We start from the raw sequence: 20,634 nt of genomic DNA on the forward strand, positions 1-20,634 counted from the left end.
GTAACTCTAGGCTCTACTATATAGTGCAAAGAGCAAGGAATCCAGACCCAGAATTCCTGGGTTCAAATCCTGACTCCGCCATAACAGTTGTCATTTCAGACAAGTTACTTAACCCCTCGTCTCACTTTTCTCACCTGTCAACTAGGATTGATAGTTGCTGCTTCATAAAATTGTTGTGATTGATTGCCCTAACGGTTTTGGCTCAGTGGATGGAGTGTCGATCTGCAGACTCAAGGATCCCAGGTTCGATTCCAGTCGGGGGCACAACCCCAGTGGGAAGGTGTGCAGGAGGCAACTGATTCATAGATGTTTCTAACTCTCTGTCCCTCTCGTTTCCTCTCTGTGGAAAAATCAGTAAAAATATATTTTTAAAAAGTTGTTGTGATTGACACGTGTCAAGTATTGGAACAGCCGTAAGCACTGAGTGTCTGCAATGAGTATTTGCCTTTATTATTAATTATTAACAATATGCCCTGGGCTCCCGGCGCCCATACTCACCGCTTGCTCATTCCTCATCCCCACATATCTGATGCCCAGTTGCTGAGCGGCCACGGCGATTTCGGTCACTGGGATGCCTACGATGCCAAACATGTACTGCACATCCTGGTGGGCCAAGAACAGGGGGATAAGTGCACGGACCCCAACACACGGTTCCCTCCGGGGCGCTAAAAGGAAAAACTTCACGCGAACCTCCCTCCTTTCCAATGACACCCCTCTGTCCCCCTTCCCTCCCCGCCCCCCAGCGCTGGCAATACTGGTGTCCAGCACGGCCGGGCCCTCGCCGGCTCCCGTAGGCGCCTTGTCACCGCAGGCAAGTCCCTCGTACTTGCGCTTTCAGGGCCTGGGCGAGGACCGCAGCGCCAGACACCTGCTCCTCGCTTCCGTCGCCCAAGTTACTTCCCGACATCTTACACCTAAACAGTTCAACACAGTCCTCCCCCCGCAGGCGGCTGAAGCAGACTAGGAGTCGCCCTGCACCTCCTCTGACTGACAGGAGGACAGCCACCCACAGCGTTAAATAGCTGGGCGGAAGGGGCGGGGCTAACACTAGCCCACGCTCGGGGAGGGGGAAGTGGCGGTATTAATACATGCTCTCTCCGATTGGAGCCTTCCGCACGTCCCTCCCTTCGCGGGGTCGGTGTTTGGAGGCAGAGCTATCAGGAGGCTGCGGCCTAGGCCGAGCAGGTAAGAAACCGAAATGCGGAGGCCTGTCCCCCAAGGACCAGTGCTCCCCAGCTGTTTCGGGCCCGCGCAGTCCCCGCGGAGGAGGACGAGGGGAGGGGGCGCGCGCTCCTGGCCCCGCCCCCGCCGCAAAGCCTGCTGGGACCGGGGCTGGTTCTAGGGTTAGGCGAAGTGGTTGCTGGGTCTTGTAGTCCGGCGTTCTCATCCCGTGTTCCAGGTTGCTTAAAAAATATATATATTTTATTTATGTATTTATTTTTAAAATATATTTTATTGATTTTTTACAGAGAGGAAGGGAGAGGGATAGAAAGCTAGATACATCGATGAGAGAGAAACACCGATCAGCTGCCTCCCGCACACCCCCCACCAGGGATGTGCTCTCAGCCAAGGTACATGCCACTTGACTGGAATCGAACCTGGAACCCTTCAGTCTGCAGGCTGATGCTCTACTCACTGAGCCAAACCGGTTTTGGCCAGGTTACTTTAAAGAAATATATTATTGATTTTTTACAGAGAGGAAGGGAGAGGGATAGAGAGTTAGAAACATCGATCAGCTGCCTCCTGCACACCCCTCACTGGGGATGTGCCTGCAACCAAGGTACCTTGACCGGAATCAAACCTGGGACCCTTCAGTCCGCAGGCCGATGCTCTATCCTAGGGGTGTCGAACTCAATCAGAGAAGGGGCCAAAATCTAAAATCCAGCCTAAATCGCGGGCCGAATGGTTTACTGAACAGTCATAAACTGTCATTGTGATGGAAACGCAGCGGAGTGCAGTGATGACAGCACGGTTCGGGCCACATTGCAAGGCCTGGTGGGACGGATTTGGCCCTCGGGCCTTGTGTTTGACACATGTGCTCTATCCACTGAGCCAAACAGCTTTTGGCATGTTCCAGGTTATTTACACGTGTTAACATATATGCTTTCATAATCTTGTGGCTGCCATCTGTGAAGCATAGTAACACATGTTCATTAAATCCATAAGTAGACTGGGACATGTACCCTTTACCCCAGTGTTGTAGATGAAGACAGTGTTAAAAAAAGCAGGAGGTAACTTGCCCAGAGTCTTTTGGACCCAGACCAAGCTCCAGACTCCCAATCTTGTGCCCTATTCCCTTGGGCCACAACAGATAAGAATCTAGTTACTTTTGACCATTGTTTTCTCAAACCCGCATTACTCTCCACTCTTATCGTTACAAAGTCAGTATATGTGGGTTTTCATAATTCTTAGATTCATCCCTTTTTACAACCTGCCCCTCTGCATCTGATAACCTTTTAAAACACATTTTTTAATGGAAATTTAAAAAAGATGCTTGCAAGGTGCGATTTCTTAGGCTGATGGACTCAGGGTCAGTAGGCCATCTGCTCAGTAACAGTCTTCAATCACAAAGAGTGGAAATTAAAACTATTTGAGGATGTGGCGTGTTATAAAGCTGCTCTCTTATTTTGATATGCATCCCAACTTGCGAACACTAGCTCGGTACTCATGCTGGAGAAATGAGATAATAAGTAAATGTATGATTGCCTGCTCTGGCCAGTGTGGCTCAGTTGGTTGGAATGTCATCACGTGCACTGAAGGGTTGAGGGTTCAATTCCCACACATGGCACATACCCAGGCTGTGGTTTTGATCCCTGGTTTGGTGGATATGTGAGACAACCGATCAGTGTTTCTTTCTCACATCTATGTTTCTCTCTCTCTTTCCCCCTTTTCCTTCCTCTCTCTCTAAAATAAAGGAAAAATAAAATAAATGTATTATTGCCTGTTACCAAAGTAATACTATTGATTAATTTGAACTGTTGATTAATTCAAGACTAGTTTGGCATTAACAGCACAGACTGTGTAGATGGTAATCAGTTCATGGGACCCTGTGTGTCAAAAGAATTACTGATAGAATCACTCAGTATAAAATGTGAAATCTGAACTATGAGTTGGAATAAATCCTGATTTTATATTAACTGGTTTTCCAAAAGGATTCTGCCCTTTAGCACAGGGAAAGGTCAGTGAGACTGTTGACACTTGCTTTCACCTTTACACCTTTCCGTTCTGGGCAAAGTTCCACTGTTCACTTGGGCCTGATGATTCAGCAGAGTGAAGAGAGTACTTACCTGCAGGAGTAGCAGGCACTGGGAGCAGCTCCTTTCAATCTAATTATAATGACAACAGTTATTTGGTGATTTTCTCCCATCTGGGTGAAAGAATATCCAAACAACCAGGATAATTTCATAAGAATTGAAAATATCATGCCTGCGTTAATTGCAGAGTTAGGCCTCTATCCTTGAGTTCAGCTAAGAAAGCATTCAGAGCCAAGAACTCAAGTACAAGTTTATTTAGAAAGTCACAGAGGCAGAAGTGGACCAGTTGGGCTGCATGGAGTCAGGAAACAAGTTGTAGAGGCAAAATAAGGGCCTTTAGAGCTTAGAGGGGGGAAAAGCAAAGGCACACACCTGAGGGAAGAAAGGGGGAAAAGTGGAGAGCTTGAAAGAAAGAGAGAGAGAGAGAGAGAGAGAGAGAGAGAGAGGGAGGGAGGGAGGGAGGGAGGGAGGGAGGAGTGCACACTCAATCCCTTGCCTTGAGGGTTTTTATCTGTTTTCTAAAGGCAGGAATTTCAGGGGAGATCTCAGGGGATGCACTCAATAAAATATACATCAGTTTTCTAAGCGTGTCCTTTCAGGGTCATGGTCTCTGATTGGTCAGTACCAAGGCAGGTCATTAGTCATCACAGCTGGTCCTGATATCAGCCATGGCATCACCCCACCTGGCCTTGCAGCTTTTCTGGGCCTGGAGCTGAAATACAACTGAGGCCCAGTTGTTATTTCTGATTTGATCAAAACTCTGTCTCTGTGGTCAACAGACCGGAAGCTTTATTTCTAAGGTTATTTTATACTGACCAGAACCTCATTGCCCTGAGGACTTAATGCTTAAGGAAATGGTAGTGCACAGGCTTGTATCGAAGTCTATAAGACTATTCTCCAGCTATTTTTTCTTTCTCTAAGGGTGTCTACTCTACATGACTAGCCTTCTAGGGGAGGGAAAGTCACTCTGGGGGTAAGGTACTAGACTATAATACTTATTTTCCCAGTTTTGCCCATTGCTAGGCTCCCAGGACTTTTTGCTTTAGTGACATTCCATACCTGGCCTGTCGTTCCTGCTCTGCTCATGCCTATCTAACTGCCTACTCTATCACCTGGAGAAAATACATTCTCTAAAGATTTAAAACAGGGAGCTGTATATGTGGTAACTCCTCAGGACCCCATATTATGAGGGTATATCTTATTTTCAGTAAATGAAGGACACTAAAAGTCCTCGTGATTATTTGAAAGCTTAACACTAGCTAAACCTGTGAAAAGTAGTCTCACGATGGGCAACGGACCTAAATAGAATCTTTTCAAAAGAGGATAGAAGGAAGGCCAAGAGACACATGAAAACATGCTCAAAGTCACTAATTATCCGAGAGATACAAATCAAAATGACAGTGTGGTACCATCTCACACCTGTCAGAATGGCAATCATCATCAAATCAACAAGTGTTGGCCAGGATGTGAAGAAAAATGAATCCTCGTGCACTGCTGGTGGGAATGCAGACTGGTACCGCCACTGTGGAGAACAGTTTGGAGTTTTCTAAAAAAAGCTAAAAATGGAACTCCCATATAACCCAGTGATCCCACTTCTAGGAATATATCCAAAGAAACTAGAAACACCAATTAGAAGCACCATAGCTAAGATTTGGAAACAGCTTAAATGCCCATCAGCAGATGAGTGGACTAAAAAACTGTGGTACATCTACAAATGGAATACTACACTGTGGTAAAAAAAAAAAAAAAAAAAAAAAAAGGAGTTCTTACAATTTGCAACAGCACGGATGGAAATGGAGAGCATTATGCTAAGTGAAATAAGCCAGTCAGAGAAAGATAAATATCACATGATCTTACTCATTTATGGAATATAATAAACAACATAAACTGATGAAAAAACAGATCCAAAGACAGAGAAACATTGATCAGACCTTCAAACCTCAGAGGGAAGGTAGGGGAGGGTGGGGGTAAAGGAGAGAGATCAACCAAAAGACTTTTATGCATGCATATGAGTCTAACCAATGGGCACAGACAACAGGGGAGTGAGGGTATGAGTGGGGAGGATGGGGGGGAATGATGGGGGAATAAGGACACGTATGTAACATCTTAATTGATAAAGAAATTAAAAAAAAAAAAAGAAAATGAAAAATCCCCAAAATTGCAGTTCTGAAAATACCCAACGAAGTGAGAGAATATACTGACAGGCAACTCAATGCACTCAGAAAACAAATGAATGAACAAAACGAGTACTTTACCAAGGATATTGAAACTTTAAAAAAGAACCAATCAGAAATCCTGGAAATGAAGCATGCAATTAGATTAAGAGCGAACCATTGAGCATAGAAAACAGAACCAACCAGAAAAGGAAAGAACTGGTGATACTGAAGATAGGAATCAAGAAATGATGCAGAGGGAAGAAGAGAGACACCTGAGAATAAAGAAAATGGAAAGAACTCTATGAGATCTATCTGACTCCATCAGAAAAAACAATATTAGAATTAGCCGAAACCGGTTTGGCTCAATGGATAGAGCGTCGGCTTGGAGACTGAAAGGTCCCGGGTTCGATTCCGGTCAAGGGCATGTACCTTGGTTGCGGGCATATCCCCAGTAGGGGGTGTGCAGGAGGCAGCTGATCGATGACTCTCTCTCATCGATGTTTCTGACTCTCTATCTCTCTCCCTTCCTCTCTGTACAAAATCAATAAAATATATTTAAAAAAAAAAAAAAAAAAAAAAAAAAAAAAAAAAACAATATTAGAATTATAGGCATTGTGGATGAGGAAGAGAAGAAACATGGAATGGAGAGTCTATTATTAATAAAACAAATAGTGGCCAAAACCGGTTTGGCTCAATGGATAGAGCGTCGGCTTGGGGACTGAAGGGTCCCGGGTTCGATTCTGGTCAAGGGCATGTACCTTGATTGTGGGCACATCCCCAGTGGGGGGTGTGCAAGAGGCAGCTGATCGATGACTCTCTCATTGATGTTTCTAACTTGCTATCTCTCTCCCTTTCTCTCTGTACAAAATCAATAAAATATATTTTTAAAAAAATAGTGGATGAGAACTTCCCAAATCTATGGAAAGAACTAGATCTTTGAATCCAAGAAGCAAACAGAACATCTAGTTACCTTGTTCCAACGAGGCACTCTCTAAGGCACTTAGTATTAAAGCTGTCAAAAATTAATGACAAAGAAAAAATCCTCAAAGTAGCCAGGGAAAAGAAGGAAGTGATTTACAAAGGAAGTCCCATTGTTGTATTGTAAATTAGCAAATGAGATATAAGACACCTTAATGAGCCAATTAATTAGGAGTCGTTTATTGTGCGCAGCACAGAGGGAGGTATCTTTTTCCAAATCTCTGAGCAACCCATACAGGAAGTTTTTCTGTATTTATACTTTTCAAGCCTCTTTGTTTGCAGATATTACAAAGGGCTCTGTGTGAGTTATTGTTACAGACAATTGTAACCTTGAATACACATTGTGTTTTTACTTGGCATAATTATTATTAGTATTAGTCTATTACATTGAATGGCTAGCTTGCAAGGTCAGACAGTTGTTAACTTTATCTTTTTCTACAATATTATTTGAACTAAAAAAATAAAGTCATTTTATAGAATAAGAGACTGTGTTAAAGTGACAGAATTTACAATGACAAAGTTTAGAGTGACAGAGTTTACAGGACTAGGGACTACCTAACAATAGCAGAGAATTCAAACAGCAGTTTTATACACGATAGAGGTTACCATGCTTCACCATCAGAATTTAATCTGACTTCTCAGCGAAAACTCCACAAGCCAGAAGAGAGTGGAACCAAATATTCAAACGTCTGAAAGAGAGAAATTACAGCCACGAATAATATATCCAGCAAAGTTATCCTTTAAATATGGAGAAATAAAGATGTGCCCAGGCAAATAGAATCTGAGGGATGTTATCACCAGAAAACCTCCATTTCAGGAACTACTCAAGGAAGTTATTCTACCTGAAAAAAAGAACATAAGGTTACAACACTACGAGTAAGATCACACAAAAAACTTACAGCATCAACGGGGATAATTTGTGACCACAGAAACATAAAAGGGAAAGGCTTGAACTGACAAAGGAAGATGATTTAGATGCAGCTGATCGATGTTTCTAACTCTCGTATCTCTCCATTCCTCTCTGTAAAAAGTCAGTAAAATGTATTTTAAAAAGAAAAGAAAAGAAAGAAAATCCATCTTCTCAGTCTCTATCCCAGATTGCTGAATCAAAATGTGAGGGCATGAGGATTCGGGGACCTCCAGGGGACTCAGTGCCAAGGCTACAGTGGAGAACCCCTGCTCTGGTTTGACCACCTGGAATTTCCCTTAGGAGTGCTACTTTGAATTTCTGTTTCATTCTGCCAGCTGCATTGAAGATTCACTCCATGGTGGTCTTTGAAGGTTTGACTGATAAATTACCCCCGTTCTTCACCATGTGCTAGGAGGGTTGCACCAGGAGCCTGTCTCCTCTTTTCTTGACCACTAATCGGTCCTGGGACATTCTCCCACCACAAAGATAGATTTGTACCATCTGCTTTCACTGCTTTATGTGATAGGAAGATAAAATGAGATGTCAAAATGGCTTAAAAACACTAACATATGTAACATACAAATGCAATGTGGCATCAGTATAGAATTTTGTCCCGATAGCTCCCTTAACTTAGCCAGGTTTCCCCATGCACATGCTGTCTGTAACAGTATTGGGGGGTCGCATCACCTTGTACTTCAGCCACATCCTTGAAATGCATGATTATAAGATAAGAAATCACAACAAATTTATAACTTGTGAATATACAAGGTGGAATTGGTCCTGGGAATGTGGCAAACAGAAAACAGCTTTTTTGTTTGTTATAAGATGCAAATCTTGGAAAGTCAAATGTTTTCTATTTTTTTTTCCCCCGCTATAAAAGACATAGCTGACATATTAGAAAGAAGGGGAAAAGCCATCCATTTATTATTTAAGAATCTCTGAGCTATTATATTATGGTTCTTGGATTAATGACACTCAGTTTGTCCACGGGGTGGCAGTAGCAAACCTACAGAATCAGTCTCAGCTGAGGCTTTTTTTCTGTCTGCACAAAATGAAAAAGAGCCTTCTTACATTCAACACCTGGGCATTTCAGGGAAAGGTTTTATTTGACTTAAGTTATGAAGATCATTTCCCGTTTGAGTAAAGAAGAGTGACATGTTTTAAGTACAAGAGTCATGATCCCCAGATTGCTCATTTGGTGCTCTAAGGTAAATTACTCTAGCCAACAGAGCAGAAACGGGCCTGAAGCCAAAGGCCTGGTCCAAAGTTACACCTCTGCATATTACTTTCTTTTTTCCCAGATAAATAAATAGCTGGAATTTTTTAAAAGGTGAAATCACAAGTTACCAGTTTAACTCAGGGGCTTGGTAATTTGTTCAGTTTCTTGTGAATTCAACCTTAGAACTTTGACCTCATCATCAGTTGCCACTCACACTTGACATATCCCACTAAGACATCAAGAGTCTTGCCGAAACCGGTTTGGCTCAGTGGATGGAGCATCAGCCTGTGGACTGAAGGGTCCCGGGTTCGATTCCAGTCAAGGGCATATATCTTGGTTGCAGACACATCCCCAGTAGAGGGTGTGCAGGAGGCAGCTGACCGATGTTTGTCTCTCATTGATGTTTCTAACTCTCTATCCCTCTTCCTTCCTCTCTGTTAAAAATCAATAAAAAAATATATTTAAAAAAAAAAAAAAGAGTCTTGGTGGTGGGTGGGTTTGCACAAAGCTCTTAAAGCAAGAATCATCGTGGAACTTCTTGTTCTGGAGGACAGTCATGGATGAGTTCATGTCTAACATTGCCAGCGGGCAGAAGAAGAAAACAAGAGGCTTTCTAGGAAATGAAAGATCTCTTTTGGGATTTCTTTCAATTCATTATGTAAATTCGATGGGGATGGATATTATTTCTCCTCCTTATGTAAAAAAAAAAGGGGGGGGGGTTGAACATGAAAATCACAAAATTCATGCGAATAGGTGTAAAACAGTGTTTTTCTTGGCTTCCTGTCTGATATGCATGGAAACATCCACCCAGCGGATGGCTAATGACTTACTCAGGCCTGGTCTCAGAGGATGTGACATTTCCTATGCCGACTTTCCCTGCCTCCTTTCCCAAGGACGGACCGTTCGTTACTCTCCCTGACAAGTAGACTGGCAAGTTCTTTTGTTAACAGGATCAGGAGGACTATATATAATTTTTAAATATATATCCCTGCCTCTGAAATTATCTTATTAAGAATACCTTAATAATAATCCTCTATTGCAAAAGACACTCTTGTACTAGAGTAGCTAGGAAGGAAACACAGCTAATTATCAGGATGAATCATGTAACAAGGTGGAAAGAAGCTCCTTTGGTGTAAAAATATCTGGTAATTGACATGTTACCAAATTTCTGAAAAATAGATTTCCATGTAACTTAGACTTTGATTTTTTTTTTTTTCTTCCCTTCCTGGTTAGGATTAGTATTAGTGGAATACTTTCCATTCTGAAATGAGAAACAGAGGCCTCTCTGTAGGGCAGTTAAAAGATGAGGATGCTTGTGAAAGATGTCACTCCAGATCTCTTCCCACCCATCAGTGATTTTCTGTCTTCTGTCTACCCGGTCTTTCCTCTTGGCAAGGTTTTTACTCTGCAGGTGTCGGGGGAAGGGGGGGGAAGGGGGGAGGGGGATTCTGAACAGAGGAGCGTCATGATTGACTCAGGCTTTAACTGGATCTCACCTATCATTCTTTTAAAAAATATATATATTTTATTGATTTTTTTACAGAGAGGAAGGGAGAGGGATAGAGAGTTAGAAACATCAATGAGAGAGAATCATTGATCAGCTGCCTCCTGCACGCCCCCCACTGGGGATCAAGCCCACAACCCAGGCATGTGCTCTTGGCTGGAATCGAACCTGGGACCTTTCAGTCCGCAGGCCGACGCTCTATCCACTGAGCCAAACCATCTAGGGCTGCATAACCTCTTATTATCATCCACCTCTGTTCACACACAAATAAGTGCCACTTACTGCTCTCCTACCTGGCTCCTTTTGCAAATAAGCTAAATTTTATTTTCTCAGGCTAGAGGGTAATGTGATATCTTGCTGTTTCCACACTTTCCTTGTTTTGCTGGCTTGCAAGTCTGCGAGACTTCAACAAATGTTCTGTGTTCCCAGACCTGTGGTAACAGCTCTTAGTTGAGAAAGGCGGCTGCTGTGAGCGCCACTCTTGGCCCCAGGGACTCCTGACCTGCCTCCACCAGGCACTGGTCCCAATGTCTTCTCACACACACACACCCCAGCCTCAGTTTCCCCACTTCTTGGTGAGGCCATAGCCTTATACTTTAGAAATATTGTGACTGTGACTTTGAAAATGCAAGTTTTTTCCCAAAACCACTCCCCATTATTATCATTATGAAAGCAGAGATGGAATGGAAAATAGATTGTGAGACTTTAAAAATTATTCTTTGCTACCGAAACCGGTTTGGCTCAGTGGATAGAGCATCGGCCTGCAGACTGAAGGGCCCCGAATTTGATTCTGGTCAAGGGCATGTACCTTGGTTGCGGGCACATCCCCAGTGGGGGGTGTGCAGGAGGCAGCTGATCGATGTTTCTAACTCTCTATCCCTCCTCCTTCCTCTCTGTAAAAAAATCAATAAAATAGCCAAGACCGGTTTGGCTCAGTGGATAGAGCGTCGGCCTGCGACTCAAAGGTTCCAGGTTCGATTCCAGTCAAGGGCATGTGCCTTGGTTGTGGGCACATCCCCGATAGGGGGCGTGCAAGAGGCAGCTGGTTGATGACTCTCATCGATGTTTCTAACTCTCTCTCTCCCTTCCTTTTTGTAAAAAAAAAAAATCAATAAAATATATTTTTAAAATAAAAATAAAAATTATTCTTTGCTGGTTTTTAGAAGCAAAATTTAGATAAGAAAACTTATAAATTATACTTTTGTTTCTTCTCAAAAATCTCATGACTGCTCACTCAAAGGCCCCTTGTTCTAATCTTAAAACATTGTGGACAGTGTCCAAGATGAATAGCAACAAGTCCTGGCGTTCGGAATCTGGATGGTACATTTATTCCCTGGGGGAAGAAGTCCCAGTGTGAGAGGGGGCAGGGTTGGGGGGCAGAATGCCTTATTTGGAGAAGAATTTGATTTTCTGAGGATAATAACGGAGCATCCCTAGTCCTTGTTCTGTTGCTGGAAATAATTATGGTTACTTTTGATTCTGGAACATTTGAGAAGAAGAAAAAAAAAAGGAAAAGAAATTTGCAGCCTGGGGAATTTGGTTTTGAAATGCAAACACAGGCTGAGTCAAACTTGGGCAGGGCAGCATTTTATTTTGAAAGAGCAGCAGTATGATTTGTCTTTGTTCTCTTGGTGTTTAACCCGGATTCCTGGGCAGCTGGTCAGCCCCAGCACATCTCCACGGAGCATGTGGCTGGGCCTTGGCACACCGCTGGGGGAATCGTGCCCCGGGGGAGGGGCTCCAGCCGAGGCCAGGCTGATTTTCAAGGCAGAATTGGACTCTACATGCTGAAACACTTAGTAACACATAGTGGACAGTGTGGTGATTCGAGGGAGGAAGAGGGATTTGTGGGGAGGGAGGGAAGACAAATGGTGATGGACGGAGACCTGACTTATAAGGTAGGGAGCATACAGTACAGTGCACCGATGATGTGTTATAGAATTGTGCACCTGAAACTGGTATAATTTTCTTAACCAGTGTCATCCCAATAAAATCAATATAAAGCAGGAGGGGAGAAATAAAAATTCTTATTTTGGGAGGGAAAAGGTACACAGAAGTGACATAATTCATAATTTACTTTTCATCTCTTATGGTAGGAAGTACAAAGCCGAGTTCACTTTCTAGAAAATTCTGGTTTATTTTCTAGAAAATGGCATTTTTTTTACTGCAGAAGGATTTTCTTTTCAAATGAGTATGCTTTCTAGCAAGAGTTTTGGAGTCACAGAGACAGAGGTTGAGAAATGATGATAGGCAATGGCAGTTGTCAAGTTCAAGGAGGAAAAAGTCATGGTGTGTCATAAGAGAACGTTATGACAGAACAACCAGAATGACTAGTTCACCAGTCGCTATGACGCATACTGACCATCAGGGGGCAGAAGCTCAATGCAGGAGCTGTCTCCTGGTGGTCAGTGCACTCCTATAGCCAACCTCCTACAGCTCCTTCCCACAGCCAGCCAGCTCCCTCCCCGCCCACTTGGCCCCCATGGGAGGCTGGCTGGCCAACCTCCTGCAATCCCATCCCCCTGATTGGGGCGCCAGCAGGCCAACCTCCTGTGGTCCCTTTTCCCCTGCCAGCTGGCAGCCTCCCCACCCCCCATTAGACCTTGATCGTTAGTCAAGCCAAGGGACTTAACAAATGCACAAATTCATGCACCAGGCCTCTAATCTATTCATAACAAAGTCCATCCTGGCATTCATGTAGAATTCAGCAGTTTCTCTGCACCAAATCAAGAATGGGATGCTGAGTACAGGAAGCCTTGCCTCTCGTATTCATTACTAACCAAAGGAATGCAGGGACACTTTTAAGCTACGGCCAGGAAAGCCAAGCTGTGTTACTAGAATCACGACCGTCATAGCCGGTACGGGTGACTGACCTGCAGTATGCTTGTGTGCACAAAGGGCAGGCTGTGGGAGGTGGACTGTGTCACAGAATCATGTGAAACAATCGGAATAATTACTGTTGCCCAAGCATGCAGCCAGAGGAGAGATCAGTGACGCAGACACTGGGCCTGTTTTTGGAAATGTTCTAAAACCAGACTGTGTTAGCACAGCGAGCCGTTTTAAACACGGCCGACGTGTTTGGAGAGAAACACACACGCTTTTATTAGGAACATGAAACAAACCCTTTGAGCGGCAGCACCACGGCGGGGCGAGGTTAATTGCTGGGAATGACTAAATCACAGTTGCCAAAGCGAAGTTCCTGGCAGGAGGCTTTATTCAGCTGTTCTTCCCGGGCCCCGTTACATTCCAGATTTACGGCCTCCATCATGCCCGGAGCCTGCGGCCCCCTCGCGCTCCTCCTCTGCGGCTGCTGCGCGGCGGCCCTGGGCGCCCACACCCACCCGGGGGAGCACCGCGCGGCGGAGGACGGCGACGCCGGACAGTTCGTGGCCGCGGTGTACGAGCACCACTTGATCTCCAGCCCAGACCCGCTCGCTCCCACCAGCCGCAGGCAGGCCTTGGAGCTGATGAGCCGGAACCTGGACGTCTATGAGCAGCAAGTGATGACCGCCGCCCAAAAGGCAAGGCGTGCTTCCGGGGCAGAGCCCCGGCTGGTCCCCCAGAACCGGGAAGGTGCCCTGCAGGCCCGGGTCAGGGGTTCCTGCGGCCCCTCTGCAAAAGCTCCTCTCCGGTGGCTGCAGCAGACAGTTGGCGAGAGCGTGGCCGCTCAGAGAGGGGTCTGTGGTCTGTGGACCAGCAGCAGTGGCGGCAGCAGCCCTTCCGAGCCTGATACATCCAGAATGTGGGCCCTCCCCTCCCCAGACCCGCTGAATCACACCTTTTCACTGCAAGTCTCAGAAGCCAGGGCCGGGTCCCTGGTCTCAGTGGAGCAATTGCTTGGGCGGTTTTAAACAAGGGTGGGCGCCTAGGTCCCACGCCTGCAGAGCTGGATGGGCTACTATGGGCTGGCGGGTGGGGCCTTGGGATTTTGAAGGCTTCCCGGTGGATCCCAATGGGCAGGAAATCTGAAAACCAGCAGGCCCGGCAGCGTCTCCTGCCCTCTGAGGCATTCTGAGTTGCCCCGAAATGGGAGGCATCCACAGAACGGCTGTTTGCTGCCTTCGGAGGATCTGGGATTTATTTCTGGCTTCGGGGCCAGACCGGGAACAGCCCTGAGAACTCAGTGCAGACAGCGCTGGGGCCAAAGGCACACAGGGAGCTCGGTGCCAGCCTTTGTGGAGGCTTCCTGCTTGGCCCGCCTTGCCGCCTGCCCGGAAGGGTGGGGCAGGGAGAAATGTCGGTGCCAGATGTTACTATACAAAATTGCCCTGATGGGAAACCCATAGCCAGAGGGAAGTTTGGGCTTTAGCCATGATGGTGGGGTGGGAAGCCCAGCTGCTGGAGGAAGCCCTGTCCTGCCTCCACGTGAGAAGAATGTCCCTGTGTCTGTCTGGGAGTTTAGGGGACGGAACCAGTCATGCCGAAAGGTCCTGCCCCAGGAGGTCCCTGTCTCTGGTCAGAGTGGACACGACTGCCTGGACAGCACTCTCGATGACTACGTTGAAAAATTTTAGCTTACAAGGCACGTGAGCGCACGCACTTACACACACACACAACACTAATGTTGGAAGGAACTTAGGGACCTGGTGCAACTTCTGACGGGTGGCACTCCTCTCTGTTGTTCCCATCCTGACATCCGGTTTCTCCTTAAACATCCTCCATGGCCCAGAGCTCCCGTCCTACAGGTCAGGGTGAAAAAACCAGCTTAAAGACATTAGACCGGTCAGTCTCCTGGGTTGGCAATCATAATTCCTCAGGAGTTCTGGATCTCAATGAGTTATCAGAAAGTTGCTCAAGTCACTTGTCAGGAATGTTACCTACTTCCTAAATGTTCCCGCAAAGGATTGGTAATGCATCAGACCCAACATTCTGCCAGCTCAGGTTTGGTTCCTCTTCTCATTCCTGGCAGATATGGACTCAGGACATCCAACTCGATTTTAATATTAATCTAATATAACTTCAATGTCATTTTCCATGAAAAAAAAAACACAAAGTTTTGTTTTTACTAAAGGAAATCAAGTATAATTTTCAAAAAGTTAAAAACCATGAGTCATATAAATACAGAATGAACATGTGTCAAAGCTTTTATTGAACTCATTAATTTAGTAAGGAACTAGTAAGATGACAAAACTCGTTTAACCAAGGATAGTGTGAGTCAGATGAATGTGGAAGTGAATTTGTCAATAGATACAAAACTGGCCAGTGTCCTGCGAGGCAGTACAATTGGACTTTATTAAATAGCAAAGTCAAACAGTGGTCCATTCACTAGAGAAATAATCTTTGAGTGAGTTAATTAATATCCTAAAACAGCGGTCGGCAAACTCATTAGTCAGCAGAGCCAAATATCAACAGTACAACGATTGAAATTTCTTTTGAGAGCTAAATGTTTTAAACTTAAACTTCTCCTAACGCCACTTCTTCAAAATAGACTCGCCCAGGCCGTGGTATTTTGTGGAAGAGCCACACTCAAGGGGCCAAAGAGTCTCATGTGGCTCGCGAGCTGCAGTTTGCCAACCACTGCCCTAGTATATCTTGGAAAGGCTTATATTCTTCCTCTTGCTTTATTTCCAAGTTTTCAAAAATGTTCCCTTACATTCATCTCATGCTCTGCTGCAGGAGAGTCCATTGGTATAATTTTTCTGGAAAGCTATTTGGCAATGGATGTTAGGAACATACAGCTTCTCCTGCCCTTGACATAGTACTTTCACTTACAATCAAAGATCCAATTAAAAAAAAATCAAAGATCCAATCAAAGATTTGTGTACAACACTCATTCACGAAGTGTTTTGAACACCCTGTATGCAGATGGTCACCACTAGTTTTTTTTATTACAAAAATCAATTCAATCCTTCAATAACAGAATAGACTGTGGTATCCTCTTAAATGTGGCCATTACAAATGATATAATATTTTAAGGTACCTTTGTAGTCTTGATGTTTTATGTAGTGAGAAAGTCAAGATGGAAAACTCTTACTTATTATCTCAATTAGACACACACAGAGAATGAAAAGATCCAACGTATTAACAATAAGTATCTTTATGTCACAGGATTGTGAATTCTTACTTTATATTGTCTGTCTTCTATGTTTTCTATAGTTAAACTTGTGAGGCTTTTATAACCAGGAAAAAAAATGTATAAAGAAAGTTTTCGGTGCATTCCGGAAATAAGTGACTCATATGACCCGTTATTTTTTATTATTCATGCCTCCTCTGCCTTCCTCCCCCCTTTCACTTTGGAGCAATATCCCAGGCTTGACATCTGAAGCCATGGAGGTGGAGAATAGCAGAAACGTGAGGTCCTGGTCCTGAGAGCTGAGGGCTGTCCAGTTTGTTTGGATTTTTGTAGGTTGCTGAGGCATCACAGGGAGCCCAGCCCAGGTGTCTCCAGGGAAAAGGCTCGTAGTGTGGGCAGGATTCCGAAGGGAGCCTCCCAATGCCCAGTTGGAGAATTGCAAGTTAGAGCAAGTCCTTGTTTCTCTGCTGAAATCAACACGCTCGACTCTTACCCACCAGCCCAGGGGGTCCCAACCGTGGCTGCACATTAGAATCACCTGAGAACATTTAAACAAGCACTGTTGCCAGGACCCCATCCATGATCAATCCAAGCAGACTTGAATGTGGACCCCCAGCATTACCCCCACACAGGAGTGTTTTTCAGAAGTTCTTTTTTAAAATCTTTCTTTTTTAAATATATTTTATTGTTTTTTTACAGAGAGGGAGGGAGAGAGATAGAGAGCCAGAAACGTCGATGAGAGAGAAACATCGACCAGCTGCCTCTTGCACACCCCCTACCAGGGATGTGCCCGCAACCAAGGTACACACCCTTGACCGGAATCGAACCTGGGACCTTTCAGTCCGCAGACCAACGCTCTACCACTGAGCCAAACCGGTTTCGGCTGTTTTTCAAAAGTTCTGCGTCTGATCTCAACGACGCACAATGAGGTTAAAAACTACTGGCCCGGAGCTTCCACATCTGTTAATGAGCCCAGTACTCACGGCCTTTTGTCATTGGCCCTGTCTCCTACGGCACCACCAAGAACGCCAAACCCCTCACTGTTTGCTTGTCAAACCCCTGCTTCCTTCAACCCTCCTTCCCTGGATACACCCCCAGGTACGTGGTTGTTCCCAGAGGACTTTGTCTTTGTTCCCTCAGAATTAGGGTAAGTGAGGCGGCTCCCCCAGGACTAAGTTCAGCCCCGGTTTTTAACCTCTGGGTCCTGCCTGGTACACAGCAATTGTGATGACTGTCAGGTGAGTGAATGAATGAATGAATGAATGCAGTGGTACTTCCCATGGTCTGATAACATACTGTATACTTGGATGTTTTTTACTTACAGGGAGTACAGATTATAGTGTTTCCAGAAGATGGCATTCATGGATTCAACTTCACAAGAGCATCCATTTACCCATTTTTGGACTTCATGCCGCCTCCCCCGCTGGTCAGGTGGAACCCATGTCTGGAGCCCCACCGATTCAATGACACGGAGGTGTGTGAGTGTCTCAGCTGTCCTCTCATGGCCAAAGGCATCCAAAAATGAACCAAGCCGGGGGCCAAAAGCCAAGACCCTAAGGTCCTAAGAAATGAAACACAAACTCCCCAAACTTCATGTCCCACACATTTATCCTGTTAAAGAATGTCAGATATCACGAGCCATTTGCTCATTTATGGATCATGCTACTTATCAGTTATGCAAGAAATACACGAATATTTGCTTATAGAGCAAATAAATAAATGAAAGCCAGCCTGCACTACACCACACTCTCATCCTACTTTTCCTTCTACGAGAAACTGCCATCAACAATTTGATGTGCATCCAACTATATCTGTTCTTTCCTATGAATTTTATAATTACTATCCTTTTTTTTAACCTGCTATATGGTTGCTCTTTTTTAATTCTTGCTATTATAAAGAGTGTCTCGATGAATATCCTTGTACTCATATTTTTGTAAACATGTCTAAGTTTTTCTGAAAGTGGGAGTCCTAGAAATGGAATTTCTCAGCAGAAGGATAGTTTAAATTGTTTTAAAGATTTTTATTTCACTTTACATCCCCAGTGACTGTGTATGAGTGCCTGTTTTCCCACCCTTTTGGTCCATGTAAAATAGAATAATCTTTTGTATTTCTGCCAATCTTATGAAAGTAAAAAAAAAAAAAAAATCTCCATTATTTTAATTTGCATTTCTTTAGTACTTATTATTTGAGCATCTTCTCAGACATGTGTTGGCCATTTGTATTTGTTCTTTGAGGTCTTCTTATCCTTTGTACAATTTCAGTGGTGGTTGCTTTTTATTGATTTATGATAGCTCCTTATATATTATAGACACAATGCAGGTACTTTTCTATTTTAAAATTATATTACCAGCCAAAACTGGTTTGGCTCAGTGGATAGAGCATCAGCCTGCGGACTCAAGGGTCCCAAGGTTAGATTCTGGTCAAGGGCATGTACCTTGGTTCCTGTGGGAGGTGTGGATAAGGCAGCTGATCCATGTTTCTCTCTCATTCATGTTTCTCTCTATCCCTCTTCTTTTCCTCTCCGTAAAAAAAAAAAAATCAATAAATTTAAAAATAAATAAATAAAATTAAATGGCCAAAGGCAGAATGTTAAAAACCCATCTACTTATTTCCCCCTCCAGGTCCTCCAGCGCCTGAGCTGTATGGCCATCCAGGGGGCGCTGTTCCTGGTGGCCAACCTGGGGACGAAGCAGCCTTGTCATCGCAGCGACCCGCGGTGCCCACGGGACGGGCGGTTCCAGTTTAACACGAACGTCGTGTTCAGCAGCAACGGGACCCTCCTGGACCGCTACCGCAAGTACAACCTCTACTTCGAAGCGGCTTTCGACGCCCCTCCCGACGTGGACCACACCGTCTTCGACACCCCCTTCGCCGGCAGGTTCGGCGTCTTCACCTGCTTCGACATCCTGTTCCTCCGGCCCGCCGTCGAGCTCCTCCTCCGGGACCCCGAGGTGCGGCACGTGGCGTTTCCGGCCGCCTGGATGAACCAGCTGCCGCTCCTGGCGGCCATTCAGATCCAGAGTGCTTTCGCCAGGGCCTTCGGGGTCAACGTCCTGGCCGCCAACCTCCACCAGCCGTCCCTGGGGATGACCGGGAGCGGCATACACACGCCCCGCACGTCCGTCTGGCACCATGACATGGAAAACCTCACAGGTCACCTCATCGTGGCCCCCGTGGCCAGGAACCCGCAGCGTCTCCGCGCAGAGAATGCCACCGGGAAAACGGACCCGTCCCACAGCAGGTTTTTAAAACTCCTGGCGGGCGATCCCTACTGTGAGAAGGACTCTCAGGAAGTCCATTGCGACGGAGCCCCCCGATGGAACATGAAGGCCCCTCCCGTGTTTCACGCCGAGATGATGTATGACAACTTCACCCTGGTCCCCGTGTGGGACCGGGAGGGCTACCTCCGGGTCTGCGCCCGCGGCCTCTGCTGTCACGTACTTTACCAGAGGCCCTCCGTGTCCGGCGAGCTGTACGCCCTCGGGGTGTTCGACGGCCTTCACACCGTGCACGGCACGTACTATGTCCAGGTGTGCGCCCTGGTCAAGTGCGGAGGCCTGGCCTTCGAGACCTGCGGGCAGGAGGTCACCGAGGCCACGGGGCTGTTCGAGTTCCACCTGTGGGGGAACTTCAGCACGTCCTATATCTTCCCTCTGCTTCTGACCTCCGGGATGACCCTGGAGACCCCGGACCAGCTGGGCTGGGAGAACGACCACTACTTTCTGAGGGAGCGCGGACTGGCCTCTGGCCTGGTGACGGCGGCCCTGTATGGGCGGCTGTATGAGAGGGACTATGGGAAGTGAGGGCTGGGCTCTGGCTACCATGCTCACACAGCCCTGAACTTGCACAGGCCACAGCTCACAGCACTGGGACCACCCCTGCCCATCCTGGGGGCTGAGGGGGGGAAGAAATAGGGGAGGCAGATTCCCCCAGCGCCTCTTCCTCTTCCATGAAAAATATTGAGCCATTTTTTTTTTGTATTTTCTACCCACATGTATCTTTCCCAAGCCACATCTTCCTCCAGCAGATCTCTCATTACACAATTGGCGTTGAGAGTCAAACAAAATAAATGACTGTTTATATTGTACACATCCACAAGGCGGTGGGGAGTGTGTGTGTGTGTGTTTCCCTTGTTCTTATTGTTCAGTGACACCCAGGGCGTACAAGTATTTCCCAGGCCTCACACATTTTCTAGGGGAAGAAACAAACTCTCAAAGAAAGCAAAAGCTGCGTTAGAAAAGGCTGCCCTGGACCCTCTTTCCATTCTGGGCGGCCAAGCTTCTATCCAAAGGAAATGCTAACACCGGAGCCGCCAGAAAGGTGGATTTTGGAGCAGCCTTTAAAAAAAGAAGGGATGCCGAAACCGGTTTGGCTCAGTGGATAGAGCGTCGGCCTGTGGACTGAAAGGTCCTGGGTTCGATTCCGGTCAGGTGCATGTACCTTGGTTGCCGGGACATCCCCAGTAGGGGGTGTGCAAGAGGCAGCTTATCGATGTTTCTAACTCTCTATCCCTCTCTCTTCCTCTCTGTAAAAAATCAATAAAATATATATTTTTTAAAATAAAATAAAAACAGAAGGGACGTTTTCCTCACATCTGCCT

General features: G+C 45.7%; 2 protein-coding genes across 7 annotated transcripts in view; one reads left to right on the forward strand and one right to left on the reverse strand.

The window, feature by feature from the left end:
• Positions 1-1,038, reverse strand: part of HACL1 (2-hydroxyacyl-CoA lyase 1) — a 41,717-nt gene extending 40,679 nt beyond the window's left edge. For 5 of the 6 annotated variants that reach the window (XM_036431528.2, XM_045579305.1, XM_036431529.2 and 2 more), the window contains exons 1-2: positions 827-1,038; positions 499-603 (exon numbers count right to left, since the gene is read on the reverse strand). In XM_036431528.2, the coding sequence (XP_036287421.1) occupies positions 499-603; positions 827-907 (186 nt within the window). In that variant the 5' untranslated portion in view covers positions 908-1,038. The remainder of the gene's footprint in view (positions 1-498; positions 604-826) is intronic. The other variant, XM_045579306.1, reaches the window with a different exon arrangement.
• Positions 1,039-1,060: 22 nt separating this feature from the next.
• BTD (biotinidase) lies at positions 1,061-20,129 on the forward strand. The gene is made up of 4 exons (XM_036431538.2): positions 1,061-1,185; positions 13,272-13,542; positions 17,359-17,508; positions 18,656-20,129. The coding sequence occupies exons 2-4, from the start codon at positions 13,288-13,290 to the stop codon at positions 19,835-19,837; spliced, it is 1,587 nt and encodes a 528-aa protein (XP_036287431.1). The 5' UTR covers positions 1,061-1,185; positions 13,272-13,287; the 3' UTR covers positions 19,838-20,129.
• Positions 20,130-20,634: the final 505 nt, after the last annotated feature.

Source organism: Pipistrellus kuhlii, unplaced genomic scaffold (genome assembly GCF_014108245.1).
Source record: "Pipistrellus kuhlii isolate mPipKuh1 unplaced genomic scaffold, mPipKuh1.p scaffold_m20_p_11, whole genome shotgun sequence".
Classification (NCBI taxonomy): domain Eukaryota; kingdom Metazoa; phylum Chordata; class Mammalia; order Chiroptera; family Vespertilionidae; genus Pipistrellus; species Pipistrellus kuhlii.

What these genes read in the sequence shown, in the direction of transcription:
- BTD (XM_036431538.2), top strand. Translation starts at nt 13,288, where the DNA reads ATGCCCGGAGCCTGCGGCCCCCTCGCGCTCCTCCTCTGCGGCTGCTGC. An exon ending in TGATGACCGCCGCCCAAAAG is followed by an intron (nt 13,543 to 17,358) that starts GCAAGGCGTGCT and finishes TTTTACTTACAG; the next exon opens with GGAGTACAGATTATAGTGTT. An exon ending in ACCGATTCAATGACACGGAG is followed by an intron (nt 17,509 to 18,655) that starts GTGTGTGAGTGT and finishes TTCCCCCTCCAG; the next exon opens with GTCCTCCAGCGCCTGAGCTG.